Source organism: Manduca sexta, chromosome 11, assembly GCF_014839805.1.
Source record: "Manduca sexta isolate Smith_Timp_Sample1 chromosome 11, JHU_Msex_v1.0, whole genome shotgun sequence".
Classification (NCBI taxonomy): Eukaryota; Metazoa; Arthropoda; class Insecta; order Lepidoptera; family Sphingidae; genus Manduca; species Manduca sexta.
This window is the reverse complement of record NC_051125.1, coordinates 10,388,020-10,402,833: the sequence shown is the minus strand read 5'-3', so window position 1 is coordinate 10,402,833 and position 14,814 is coordinate 10,388,020. Positions and strand designations below refer to the sequence as shown.

The window sequence follows — 14,814 nt, the reverse complement described above, 5'->3', positions numbered from 1 at the left end:
AAAAAATTACTCCGATAAATTAAATCTCGACGTAAACTTACTCGTTCCTTCGTGTGCAAAACCGCCTAAACTGTATGGACTGCCGAAGATACACAAGTTAAATGCTCCACTACGTCCCATTGTGAGTCAGATCGACACACCAACCTACAGATTGGCTCAGCACGTAGCAAAAGTGCTTTCACCCCTCAGAGGAAACACTAGAGCATCTGTGAAGGATTCATACCAATTTGTCAGCGACATTAAACACCTACAGTTAGCTGACAATGAAACAATGGTCAGTTTTGATGTCCAGTCTCTCTTCACGAGCTTACCATTACAAGATTGCATCAAAATTGTGTCTAAGAAGTTAGTAGATAATAACATACCTGTGGAATATGCAGAACTACTCCAACACTGCCTTACATCTGGCTATATGTTGTGGAATGATCAGTTCTATGTACAAGTAGAGGGTGTAGCGATGGGCTCCCCTGTATCTCCGGTAGTCGCCGATATATTCATGGAGGACTTCGAGGAGACAGCCCTGACAACATCACCGGTCTCTCCAAGGTTTTTACAAACGGTACGTAGATGATACTTTCACAATTTTACCATCGGACAAAGTATCTGCATTTTTAAATCACCTTAACTCCATCAATAATAAAATCCAATTCACTATGGAGTTAGAACACAACAAATCTCTTGCTTTCTTGGATGTTTTAGTCATTCGTAATCCTGATCAGACCTTAAGTCATACTGTGTATCGGAAACAGACCCATACTGATAAATATCTGAACGGTGAATCTCACCACCATCCAAAACAGTTAGCTACCGTGGGCAAATCATTGTTTCAGAGAGCACGAGGAATCTGTGACGAGAAACACCTGGCCGCTGAGCTACAACATGTCAAGCAAGTACTGCGAGACAACAAGCTCCAAATTCCACGCCGCCGTCACAGAGACCGAGTGAAACCAGCCACAGTTGAACGTGTTCCGGTTGTACTACCATATGTGAGAGGAGTCACCGACAAGATTGGCTACATCCTGAAGCGTGCTTCAATAAAAACCTATTTCAAGCCGCCTAAGAAGATTAGTCAATTTTTACCACCTGTCAAGTGCCATATACCTCTGCAAGAACCGGGTGTATACAAGATAGACTGCAACTGTGGCCTCTCTTATATAGGACAAACAAAAAGAAATATAGGGACCCGCGTAAAAGAACATATAGCTGACGTGAAACACCGACGCTCTACGAAGTCTGCAGTCGCTGAACATTCTGAAGGAGGCTCCAATCATTATTTGCGATTAGACAAGCCACAAATCCTTGCCAAAGAACACCGATTCCTGCCTAGGATGATTCGCGAGGCTATTGAAATTAAAAAACACCCAAATTTCAATAGGGAAGATGGTTGGAAGCTTGCACAAGCCTGGGATCCTGTTCTACATTTAATTAAATCGGATCCCAAAAGACCGGCTGCCAGACCTCAAGACACTGTGAGCTCATTCTGCGTAGATCGGACCGTCAACAGATAAAATTTAAAAAGTTGTATATTTGAAAAATGTAGGTAGATATTGTAACTTTGACTTTACGGATGAACAACACCTCAGTCCCCCCCGTGACCATGAAGGCTGCAAAGTCTTCGAAACGTCGGGAGAAAATAATAATATAAAAAACCGCGATAAAATCCGTTTAAATAGTTTTTAGTTTTTATTTCAATGTCTAACATTCGCGTAAACATAAGAAATCATTATGCAAACTATTTAACTAGGTTAAAAAAAATATAAAAATAAGTGCTGATTTTAAATATGTCATAAAAAATCGTTTAAGTCCATTACCCTACCAACAGTTAACATAACAACTATTATGTCCCGATTATAAATAAATAGATTTAATATCTTTTGGATAAACTATAATATCTAATTGTATAAAGAAGAAATATCCTTTATAATAGTTACTACCAATATAACCAGTAGCTGAAACTAAATCAAATTAATTTCTACTGCTGAGTTGGTTCAATTGATTCTTGACGTAGATATTTAACTGAACGTTTATATTGAAATATTTACTTAGTAATATTGTACTTGACGGTGATAGCCTAGTTGGTTGTAGAACAGATTGCTGAGACGAATATTCGCAGGTTCACAACCCAAGGGCACACACCTCTGACTTTTCTAAAGTTATGTGTGTATTCTTTGTGAATTATCGCTTGCTTTAACGGTGAAGGAAAACATCGTGAGCTAATATCGTAACAACGTGAGGAAACTTGCAAACTTGAGAAGTTCTCTATAGGAATTTCGAAGGTGTGTGAAGTCTACCAATCCGCACTAGGCCAGCGTGGTTTGACTAAGGTCTAATCTCTCTCAGTTGCAGAGGAAACCTGTGCCCAACAGTGGGACAGTATATAATACAGGGCTGATATTATTATTATTGTACTTAACTGGGTCGCATTTAACCCAAATTGCGTTCCAACACTCAAGTTGCCGATGTGCCTTAGAGAACCACTAACCTTAACCCGTATGAAAATAATACTCCGCAAAAGGCGTCACTAGTATAAACCTATCATCCTATGGAGCAAACGTTAGGAAACGAAGGTGTTCAATCAACAAATACAATTTTTGTCCAATCTGGAAACGAATGAAAGATTGCAATTTAACATTTATGCTATAACTACCTATGTAGCGAATAAATACAGTCAAATTACATAAATTACGATACTCATACGTAATTGTTCAATGAAATCTGCAAAACAATTACAACATAATTGTTCAGATATGAAAAACATTCGATATCTATATGCAAATAAAAATCGTCAATCGAATGCGCCGTTGAATATTTATGAAATTTAATTGATCAATTGCGCATAAAAGAATATTTTCGAAAGCGTATCTACGTCCGCCGCGTCACATCGCGCTGTGACAGTTTTTATCGGTGACAGATTTATTTTGCAATTGTTGAATTCAGTCAGATTCCTGCATGACATTTGTATTACAGTTTCATATTTAAATACATTCATCGCCAATAGATTCAGCTATACGGTAGTACATATATATCGATGTATATACGCCGTTTCTTATTTAGTGGTAGCGAGAAGTAACACACCCAAATATTTTCGTCAGATATTGCAGCATCCAAAGAAAATCACTACCAAGAACAACTTATTTTAATGTACCTACTGTATTGTTCACTGCCCTTGTCAAAGTGACACAGAAAACTTACAAAAATTTCTTAACTCTAATCTGTCTTTTAAACCGCATTACAATAGTGTCTGCAAACTGCAGTTCGATGGTAAAAATACTCAGTGTATAAACAAACGAACAAAACATATATCTCGCTTTTCGGGGTAGGCAGAAGTGCATATATACTGGGAAACCACGGCTCGCCATGGGTATACCGTCCCACCATGACGGAATATCGGATGAGATTAACACCATATAGGCCACAAAATTCACAACTCAATCTTATTCTGAATAGCAAAACCCACTATTACTGCCCAACTTGGATTGCAATCCCATAACCTAAGCGGTGGGCGTACCGCCCAAGCATCAGTCTATATATTATAGTCAAATTGATTGTACTAACTCAATACCTGATAATTCAGCATGAATGACAACCAGACACACCTTCTATTTATTACATTAACCGAGCTCAACTGAATTATCCAATAATAAGCCATAAGGTGCTGATCAATTAATGCGGCTTAATTAATTTGCACTAATATACAACCACTATCAAGTGACATTACTCAGTTAGAATTATGATTAACTATTCTTAGTACTATGATACAAACTTGCTGTGATATTCGAAACGGAATCGAGATTTTGTTGTTGAGAAATGTGTTTCTTATTCTCTGTAAATAGAGTAAGGATTTGCTTGTTGTATATGCCGGCAAACAACTTGAGCACTACCGCTTCTTCTTTTTAATATTACTATACTAGAAAGAAGAAGTACTTAAGAATCTTAAGTGACACAGGACCTGGAGATATGTATGGTACATAGTGTATAGCAAGGTTTCTCAAAGTATTTTTACCACGCCACCCTACAATCTAAATTAATAGAAGTTCCCGCGCCTCCTTCGCTTCGAAGTAAAAAAGGGGAGCCTGAAGACTCACCAATAATCCTAACAAATAGTATAAAAATAAGTTTGTTTCTTACGCTTTCACGCCTGAACTTCTTAACCAATCATGATAAAATTTATAAACATTCTCAGGGGTACAGAAAAGTATACAGAGTAGAATTCATTCAGAAAAAAGTAGGTACTATTCCCAAGAGATAGAAATTTACAAAATCGCTTTAGTCCCGCGGTTCTACGCCCCCCTTTACACGTTGTCACGCCTCCCTAAGGGGACGCATCCCCCACTTTGTAAAGCTAGTGAAAAGTAATTGATATATAGTTAACAAGAGACGCTTTGACCTTTGATGGTCGCCAGAATTATACCAGTCTCTCTGAGAAATTACAATACTTGAAAATAAATTTTAATTGGATCTAAAAGACGTTGGGTTACATATATTAATATTATTAACGTAAAGTTTTGTAATATTGTAGGATTAATATCTAAAATTTATATCAGTAATATAATAATAACAGCTCTGTGTTATTTACTGTTCCACTGTAGGGCACGGGCCTCCTCTTCTACTCAGGGGGGTTCAGCTTTTAGGTCCACCACACTGGCTTAGTGCGGATTGGCATACCTCACATCTTACGATGTTTTCCTTCACCATTAAAGCAAGCGATAATTCACATATAATACTCATATAACTTACGAAAAGTCAGAGTTGTGTGCTATTGGGTTTTCAACCTGAGAAATATCCAAATTATAAAACCTATTAACAAAATGTATTAATCGTTGACCATGTTGGATAAGTAAGGCTACTATATATTATATTTAACTCATTAATATAACAAAAGTTTTGTCTATTAACTTTGTTGATAAACCTCTTATGATTTCGTAAAAGTGAGAACCGCTGGTAGGGCCACATAATATCCGATATCGCCTCGCCACTACATCATTGAGATGCAATTACCTCTAATCTGAATCAGTTATAGATGGTCAAACTAATTTATGATGTAGTCGTTTATTTTCTGGATTAGTTTCCGAGTAATGGAGCTCGCTATCAGTCTTGGATTGAATTTTCCTGATGAAGAACAATTTGTCGAGCTTACCATTTATGCAATTTTCTGAGATTAATCTTTCTTCTTCAGCCTTTGGAGGTCTACTGCTGAACATAAGGCTCTCTTAAATATCATTAGACCATGAGATTAATTCTATTTCATAATTTCTTGAAATAAAACTATTTTACGAATTTGATCACGGTTATTTATATTATTATTTTCTGCCGACGTTTCGAAGACTTTGCAGCTTTCATACTCATTGGGCGGACTGAGGTGATGGTCGTCCACAACTCAAAGTTATAATATCTTCCTACATTTTACAATACACTTTTTTTTTCTGTTGACGGCTCGATCTACGCAGAATGAGCTCAGTGTATTGTGCCTACATCCTTATAGAGTAGATCCATTATAAATGTACAATCGATATTATGTATTCAGTATCAAATTATAGATCGTATTAAACGCACGTATATTTGGTCATCAGCCTTTTATTGCGATTCACCAACCAGTAGCTACACGACATACGTGCACAGTCTTGAAGTCTTGCAGCCATATAAATAACCGCGATAAAGTCCTTGAAATAGTTTTATTTCAATCAATTCAATTTATTAAAATGTGTTTTAAGATGTTATAGTTTGTATATTCGAACGAGCATCGAGGATTACACTATATTCCCTTAACATCGGCAGGCGAGTTCACTGACGTTCTAAGGGATACAGGGCTGATATTAACTTATAAAATATGGGTTTTCGTTAGGGTGAGAATTCCCATATAGTAAGGCAGGATCCCGAATAAATCTATGCTGTCCACAGTAACTTTGTACGCTGACCTGCCCAGGGCTATTGTTAGAGGCCGTCCATTTGGTATCTTGACATTGCAAGCATGATGGACACAGCAATATAAGTACAGGATGATGCAGAAATAGGGATCGATTTTTATGTACAGAAGAGATACGTAAAGATAGGTTGCTGGCAATAGGATTTAATGGATCAAATAGATATTAGATTTAAACTGTATGTCTTATTACTGGGCATGGATCTTAGGAAGAAAATAGTATAGAACAAAAAAGAACTCTTATCTAAGTAGTAACTGTAACTATAGTAAATGCTTAAGTTTGTAATAATGTTTGAATTTATGTATGTTGCGATGTTTGTTACAAGTAAAAGTAGAAACTACGAAACGGATTTGGATAAAATTTGGCGTATGGATAAACCATGTCCCGAATTAGCATAAAAGCTACTGCTCAAAACAGCAACTTGCTGCCATTGGAACTAATACAATTTTCTAATCTATTTTTGTTATAGATCATGATGGCGTCTTGCAAATGGTGCTACGTGGTGAAGCAAGCAAAACCTAGTTAAATATATTAACTATAACAAAACTAAAAGTACGCTTGTACTTCAGTATAAACCACAGCATGGCATATCCATTATTTTAATGTATAGATTAAAATAACGAATAGAATTATAAATCAAAATCTATAGATATTAGTATAAAACAAAGTCTCCTTTTCTGTCTATCTGTATGTTAACGATTTATTCAAATTCTAATGAACGGATTTTTATTAAATTTGGTATGGTGATAATTTAAGACACTGGGAAGGTTATAGGCTTTTTATCCTGGGAAAATACATAACGGGACTTTTATCCCGGAAAACGCCTTTACGCGGGCGAAGCCGCGAGCAAAAGATTACATAAATATGAAGATAACATCTGAGTGAATTACCGAATGTAATGGAATTAATTGGACATTTATACGATGGTTACCATTGATTCACTGCATCCGTTCTATGGACAACATGGCGTCGTTTTACCTTAGTATTTTATTTATTAGTTGCTGTACATTTTCGGTGCGAGAGATTTTTGCTAAGAAAACTGACAATTATGTAAGTAGATTTTAATTCTGTTTGAGACGGAGGCTGAGCGAAGCTTAATGTTTTGAGAAGAGAATGAGGAGGCAAATCAATAATCAACTTTGTAAAACATATTAATAGTAGTTAGGTTTTTGCTTTATATAGGTTTTGCAAAGTGAACTCACAGCACCTCTCGTTGAGTGGAGTCCCAGAGGGTCTACTTCGAAAAACGAACTATTTTACGAAGTTGGTCGAAACGTTGGTCCGAAATGAACTTCGGATTTAACTTTACTACCAAATTACTTCGTCCGTCACCGTTCTGTAGCTTATGTTAGTTGTAGGATAAATTCCCCATATGTATTTTTTAGGAGAAAGCAGTGAATCTCAACCTCGCAGATGGTTTTAAAAAGGGATGGCGAAACCCTATAAGTTCTTACGAATTCCATGTCTGAAATATGGAGATGAACGGATCGGATCCGTCGTCGAATCCTTCATCGGATCCAAAACACTTAGTAGTAACAAAACGTGCGTTCCGTCATCCGTAATTACGGATTCGTTTTTCGAAGTAGGTCCTCAGATAATTTCGAGTGACGAAAGATGATTACCCCTCCTCAATTGTCACAATTATGCCGGTCTGTTCGAAATAGTATATACACAGGCTAATCCCAGAACGCGACACACTTACATGATCACTATGGAGAGATTTACATCCTGTGAATGATGGTTGCTATTCGGGTGGATACAAACATCCTACGACCAGCAAAGTATCTATCATTTAATTTAAAAATGTAGAAAGAACGATAAGCAGCAAACTATACATAATGTTTAAATTTCAGGGTCCTTATGTAGCGAAATGGAAAGACTACGGTACATGTAAGGGTCCAAAACCGGTTAATTCGTCAAGTTATTCCACGTGTCTCCTCGTAGAAAAAAACTCTTATATAGGCATTATGAATTTCACCTTTAATACATCTGTTGCTCTCGAACAGGTTGGTTTACGTTTAAAGTGTTTTAAAATTATTTTTATTTTTATAATTTTAGATGATTGTTAAAATTTTATTGCTGGCCGTGGATAGAATTTGGAGCATAGATAGACTAAATTTTGCAATACAATAATATATATAATATATAATAATATCAGCCCTGTATTATATAATGTCCCACTGCTGGGCACGGGCCTCCTCTCCTACTGAGACGGAATAGGCACTAGTCCACCACGCTGGACTAGTGCGGATTGATTCACACACCTTCGAAATTCCTATAGATAACTTCTCAGATGTGCAGGTTACTTTACGATGTTTTCCTTCACCGTTAAAGCGAACGATAATTCACAAAGAATACACACATGATTTTAGAAAAGTCAGAGGCGTGTGGCCTTGGGATTTGAACCTGCAGACATTCATCTTCGCAGTCCGTTCCACACCTAAATAGGCTATCGCCGCTGTATACAATAATATAGAAGTTGCTTTATATTACGGGAAATGGTAAAGTTAGACTTATTAAGCCGTTCACGCGATTGGCGCCTCGACCACAAATTAGCAACTTTAACGATTTTTTTTTATAAAAGTAATTAACCCTATTATTATAATGTTTCCATACAAATTATTTATATTTATTGTACGCAGGAAAAACCAAATCGAAATAAAAAGCGCTAAAATCATGTTCCATTACCAACAAATGATTATTTTGCAACCAGTAAAACCCTGAGCGAACAGAATCTAAAAACTATTTGAGTGGAACATTAACATTATCAGCTGCATTTCGATTTTATGGTTTTTGATGGTGATTATATTATATTTTCAGGTCAGAATAAAAGTTTACAGCATTAAAGCGGACAGTAAGACTCTTTTGTGGAACCACAGAATGGATAAGCCCTGTCAGCATATCGTTATGGCGGAAATATTAAAGTCAATGTTCGGAATCAACGACTGTATTTTAAAGGTACATCTGTATGAGAAAGTTTTTTTTTTTATGGTTCCCTAATTGAATGCTCCTTTTTGGGAAGCTTATACAAATTTGATAAATAATAATCATAAGTGAAAAGGACATTCTAAATACGTGAACACAGAATGCATTATGGTTACATAGCATATATTTTTTTAAATGCACGGCAAAATGACCCCACCCCACTGATGGTAAGTGAAGTGGAGTCCGATAGAATGTCGACTGACGAGATATGATTACCCCTCGGCAGTCGGCCCAATTATGCCGGCCTGTTGGAACCGGATATACATAGGCTGATCCCGGGACACGACACTCTTATGTGTGGGCTACTATGGCGGGTTTTAAGACCTTGTGTACAGTGGTCGTTATTTGGGTGGATATAAAATACATCCTACCATCCGCAAAAGTACGGACCAATGCTGTGATAGTCTGTTTCTCAGTGGTACCGGAAAAACACTGTCTTCAGCCGCTATTTTTCGTGTATAGACATAAAGGCGCTGTAATTGTCTAGTATCATAATACAACTCAAATTAAGTTCATTTAAAACAAATCTTAACAACCCAAAAAAACTATGAAATTATAGACTCTTTGCGTTCAGGTGAGCTGTGTATAGTGCGCCCTCATAGTATTTGAATATGGGTGTTATTTTTGACGCTGTAGTCAAGACGGCTTTCTTTAACGCCAATGGAAAATAAAAATATTTGTTTTTTTTTTTGTTATCGTATATTGGTGTCTAGTCTTCGAATATTTTTTCACGTAGAAATACGCGTTATCGCTATCATTACTTGGAGGGTGAGTGGAACGGTTATTTTGGTTTCACCAGTCTTTCGGCCTAATGTCAACGATCTGGCGTATAGCATTATCCGAACATACATTGGACCGAGTCCCTAACCCCTGTATAACACCGGCATACCAACTAATACCCGCGGTGGCCTTCTACGGCGTCTACGGGACAGCACCGGGGTACCTTGTTGCAACGAGATAGATGCGCAAATCGTCTAGTCTACCTAATTAGTAATGATAATCACAAAGTTCATAATTATAAAGTACTACGTTGCACTGCAGTGGCGAAAGGTCCATATAATCCGATTCCGGCCTCCTTTATGTAGAATCTAATTATCATTAGAATGATTTGGAGACCATTTATGCATATCAGTACTTATGTTGTGGCAACTTTCCTTTCGGAAATTTTCATCTTTCGCCACTGTTGTACTGTAGTGTGATCCTAATTGACATATTTTAATTTTCGCGTTCAACTAAGAGATTAGAATTAGGACCCCTCATAATGTGCTATACTGGCTTATAAAACTGTCAATTTTAAGGAAATACAAAAATAAATATAAAATTGGGAAGTTACATTTTAATTTCCTGGATATGTTGAAAGTATGTAGCAGAATTTATGTGAATAGGCAAGCAAATTTCCTGATTATTAGTGATCACTTTCGCCTTCAAACAGTTAAGGGCAGGGTGAAATAAACTCAAAGGTCTTCAAGTAAAATTCAAATTTCAAAATCAATTGCAGGGAAATCCATACTTTTAAATGCGAAAGTAACCCGGTCTGCCTGTCAGTTACGCTGTCACGTCTGAACCATTGAACCAATTCGATATAGAGATTATTTGAGACCCTGGGAAGAACATAGGTTACTTTTTACCCAGGGAACATATATACATGCAGGATATAGCGTAAGAAAACTATGTCATGTAGACGGAGCTGAGAGCAAAAGCTAGTATCAAAAGCTAGTATTTATATAACCGACCAGCAATATTCTGAATGTTATATATGATGAATACTGGATTCTCAGCAAAATATTATGCTATGTGGGCTCCAAATGTAATCAAAGCTAATTAATCATGCAGCGGCAAATGTTAATATATAAGGACGGCTTGTTTGTATGTCTACGCATTGGATTGAATCGTTTTAATTGAAATTGCAAATGAATATATATTTTACAAACACATTTTGATTAAATAAATAACTAGACGTACTAGTTTGCGTAACAAGCACTAGGACTGTTTAGTTTCTAAAGTATAAATAAATATATATACGTATCTAATATGGCGACAAGTTTGCACACTATCACATCTTGGATCTTGGGACGGAATATACAAGGCGTGTGTGTATATGTATAAAGTAACAATACCTAGTAAATTTAGATATATAAAGAACACACCCTAGTTATAGAACCAGATAACTCATGCACATATTATACTAAAATATTAGATACTAGCGACCCGCCCCGGCTTCGCACGGGTGCAATGCTGATACTAAATACACTACAGAAAAACTGTGAACGTTGTATATAAAAACATAGCGGCCCGCTCTGGCTTCGCACGGGTATAACATGACAAAATAACAGTATTTCTACACTATTTAATGGATGTTATTATTATACATATAAACCTTCGTCTTGAATCACTCTATCTATTAAAAAAAAAACGCATCAAAATCAGTTGCGTAGTTTTAAAGATTTAAGCACACATAGGGACAGAGAAAGCGACTTTGTTTTATACTATGTAGTGAATTTGTAGTGCCCAGTAATTATGGTATATTGTTCATTATTTTGTATTACCGTAGTAGGCAAATGAGCTAACAGTTCACCTACTGGTAGGTAAGCAGCTTCCACCACCCATAGACTTAAGCAATGCCGGAGGCACAACCAACCCGTTCCCTACCAGGAGGTAAACAATTATTTTAAGCCTTGTTTAAATGGCAAGTCATAGATCGGAAAATACCGATGCAGAGAGTCTATTCCAAAGTTTGCACTTTGGTGGTAGGATATTTGTATTCGCTCAGATCGTGACCATGTGCACAAGATGTAAAACCCACCATAGTGGCCCACGTTTGTCGCTTTCTGAGATCAGCCTGTGTATATCCAGTTTCAAACAGGTATAATTATGTCGACTGGTGCAGGTTAATCATCTCTCGTCAGTCGACACTATTTAGATACTACTTACCATCAGGTGCAGTGGGGTCACCGAAATTTGGTACTAAAAAATCTTAAATCCCCAAAAAGGACCAAGTTACTTTTAATAATTCTTACAAATCGTATGTCGGATAAGCTAAGCCGCGAGAATGAACTAGTCACAAACAAAAAAGTTATAAATCAGCGTTTAAGCAGTTTTTCGACGTCAAATAATTTTAAATTCAAAGGACACAAATAAGATTAATCTCTGAATACAAATGTTTATTGGCTCTTAATGATTAGCAATGAGTAAGCCCACGGACAAATTAACGTAATTATAAATCCAAGTAATTACACCAATGGCAGAAGGTAATTAAGGTAATTAATGTACTGAAATAACTGCTTGTATTAAACACATATTATACATGATAGCTTTAATTGCTTCCTTGCGTTATCTCCGGCTCTTATAATTATTTTGGATGATTTAGACAGCGTGCGTACTATTTGTTATGGAGAAATTACGCCTTTATGAAACTTACAATTGGTTCGGCAGGCAGGCTTCATGCGCATAGACTCTGCTAGTTTCATAATTTAGTATATCCACATCAACTATCGTGATCGTGTTGGCTCTAAGACAACTTAAAAATCGGAAAGCCCCCGTTGAGGGCGGAGTTACTTCAGAGCTCTTGCAGGCACGAGGACTTCCTGTCATACAGCAGCTACAAAAGCTGTTTAACACGGTTCTACACTGTGGGAGAACTCGAAAGGCGTGGAGTAAGAATCTGGTGGTTCTTTTCTTTAAGAAGGGAGATAAAACCCGTCTTAAGAATTATAGACTCATCTCATTTCTGAACCACGTCTATTCTCTAGTCTGTTCTCAAGGGTTATAACGAATGTCTGAAAACGAAGGTTTTCAACCAGTGCGTCCTACCTATCATGATCTACAGTGCTTAGACGTGGACGCTCACAGTAATGCTGGTCCACCAGTTCAAAATCGCTCAGCGAGGTATGAAACGTGCTATGCTCAGAGTTTCTCTGAAGGATAAACTTCGTAACGAATTCATCCGTCAGATAACTAATGTCACCGACGTAACACACAGGATTAGCAAACTGAAGTGGCAGTAGCCAGGGCACATTTTTCTAAGAACCGATACCCGATGGGGTAAACGAGTTCTTGAGTGGAGTCCTCGGCTCGGCAAACGTAGTGAAGAACGCCCTCCAGCTAGATGGAGTGACGATTTGCGAAAGGTCGCTGATAAGAACTGGATGCGACAGGCCGAAGACAGGGTAAAATGGTGCATATTGGAGGAGGCCTATGTCCAGCAGTGGACAAAGGTATAGGCTGAAAATAGCTCGCTAGACAACATGAACTAACAACGTCTGCGTGACGCCAAAATCACCCAAAATAATTTTAAGGGCTTTTCGAGTCCGTTATGTTATGTCGGGGACGGAAAATTATGTGAGAGATTTTTCCTAAAATTAAAATAGGATATAATAAATTTAAGTGCCTCAGTGTCGTATTTGTACTCTTGTACAAATTGTACAAGTATGCTGTGCTACTCTTGTAGCACAGCATTAGAAAGAAGAAAGAAAGAAAAAAAATGTGTGTGTGTTAATTTAATTTCAGATATATAAAGTTATAGTTTTTTATAAGTGATTTTTATTTCGCCCCAGAAGTTCCAGAAACTTAAACAAACCCATAAACTTCCCCTGATATTATCACTATAATAAGTATTTTATATTACAGGGCAGTTACTACTGGAGGATCGATTTCACAGACTGCACGTACAAATATTTGGGCACATCCTTTTTCTACGGGGAGTATGTGTTCAAGTTGGCCGTGATGTCGAAGAAAGGGAATATTGCTTGTCTATTTTATAACCCTGTGTTCATGAAGAAGGATTAAAAACTCAGCCGGCATACTATGAAATAATTGCAATGTTTTATTTTCCTCATAACCTAAATATATATTATTGTTTATCCAACTATTTAATAACATGAAAGGAATATTTATGATAAATAAAAAACCCTTTAAATAAATAAAATTATTTATTCATTAAGTAGGCGAACATTGTTGCACTTATGATAAGTACATGAGAATATTTAATTATAATTATTCCATTTTGTCATGTGACGGGCATATAACCTTATTATCTTTACATAATAATGTCATGTAGCTGTCATGTAAGCCGGCTAACATTCCGATGGTAAATGGGTCAAGTAATAAACTTCCTCCAATAAAGTGGTTTATGTTGAGGTTGTATATACAAACACAAAGCCTCTTTATTAAATTATGGGTACTGGCAGCATAATATTTAAATTGTTATATTTGGAACTATTAACAATATACTGTTGTTACTAATCGCCGTGTGCTATCTGATTACGGTTGTGTTCTGACGTGCAATATATTAGAAATATATTGAGTTGTTATTCTACTGAAGACCTGGTTTGCTTTCACTCAGTAAGCACAGGTGATTCTGCTATGCGACTCTGCAAGGGCATCTACTAGCCCAGGAGTTTAAATAACTACAGACATTTTATATTGGACACAAAAGAGATGAGACTACAAAGTAAACAAAGAAACCAGCTCGGACTGGCAGGAATAAAAAAAAAGAATAAATATATGTATATAATCTTAATAAATATAAAGTGAAGAACGCGTCGCGATCCTCACCGGTGAGGACAATAAAGGCCCTAACCTACCAGCCTTTCACTAACTACCTAAGCGATGATTACCCGAAGAAGAAGGGCAGAAAGAAACTCCGGGCTTTTTTGCCATCAATTGTCCATTGATTTTTTTTTCCATGTTTTGTATACAATATCAGATTAGTTTTATAAGCTAATGCACGCACATCACCGTTAAAGTGGAAAGAAAATCCAAACAAAAGGATTCAACAAGTACTAAACAATTATAAAACAGAAATAATAATAATAATAATAATAGTAGAACACCCATAAATAACTATGAAACGGTGTACAGCATGCATACGCCTACATTTACAAATACAGTTTTATTGATTTATTTTTTC

The 14,814-nt window shown here is 36.7% G+C and overlaps 1 protein-coding gene across 1 annotated transcript; it reads left to right on the top strand.

Annotated features, from left to right (window-relative positions):
• Window positions 1-6,884: 6,884 nt before the first annotated feature.
• Window positions 6,885-13,701, top strand: LOC115449191. The gene is made up of 4 exons (XM_030176923.1): window positions 6,885-6,971; window positions 7,775-7,927; window positions 8,742-8,879; window positions 13,533-13,701. Exons 1-4 carry the CDS (start codon window positions 6,885-6,887, stop codon window positions 13,689-13,691), a joined length of 537 nt encoding a protein of 178 aa, XP_030032783.1. The 3' UTR covers window positions 13,692-13,701.
• Window positions 13,702-14,814: the final 1,113 nt, after the last annotated feature.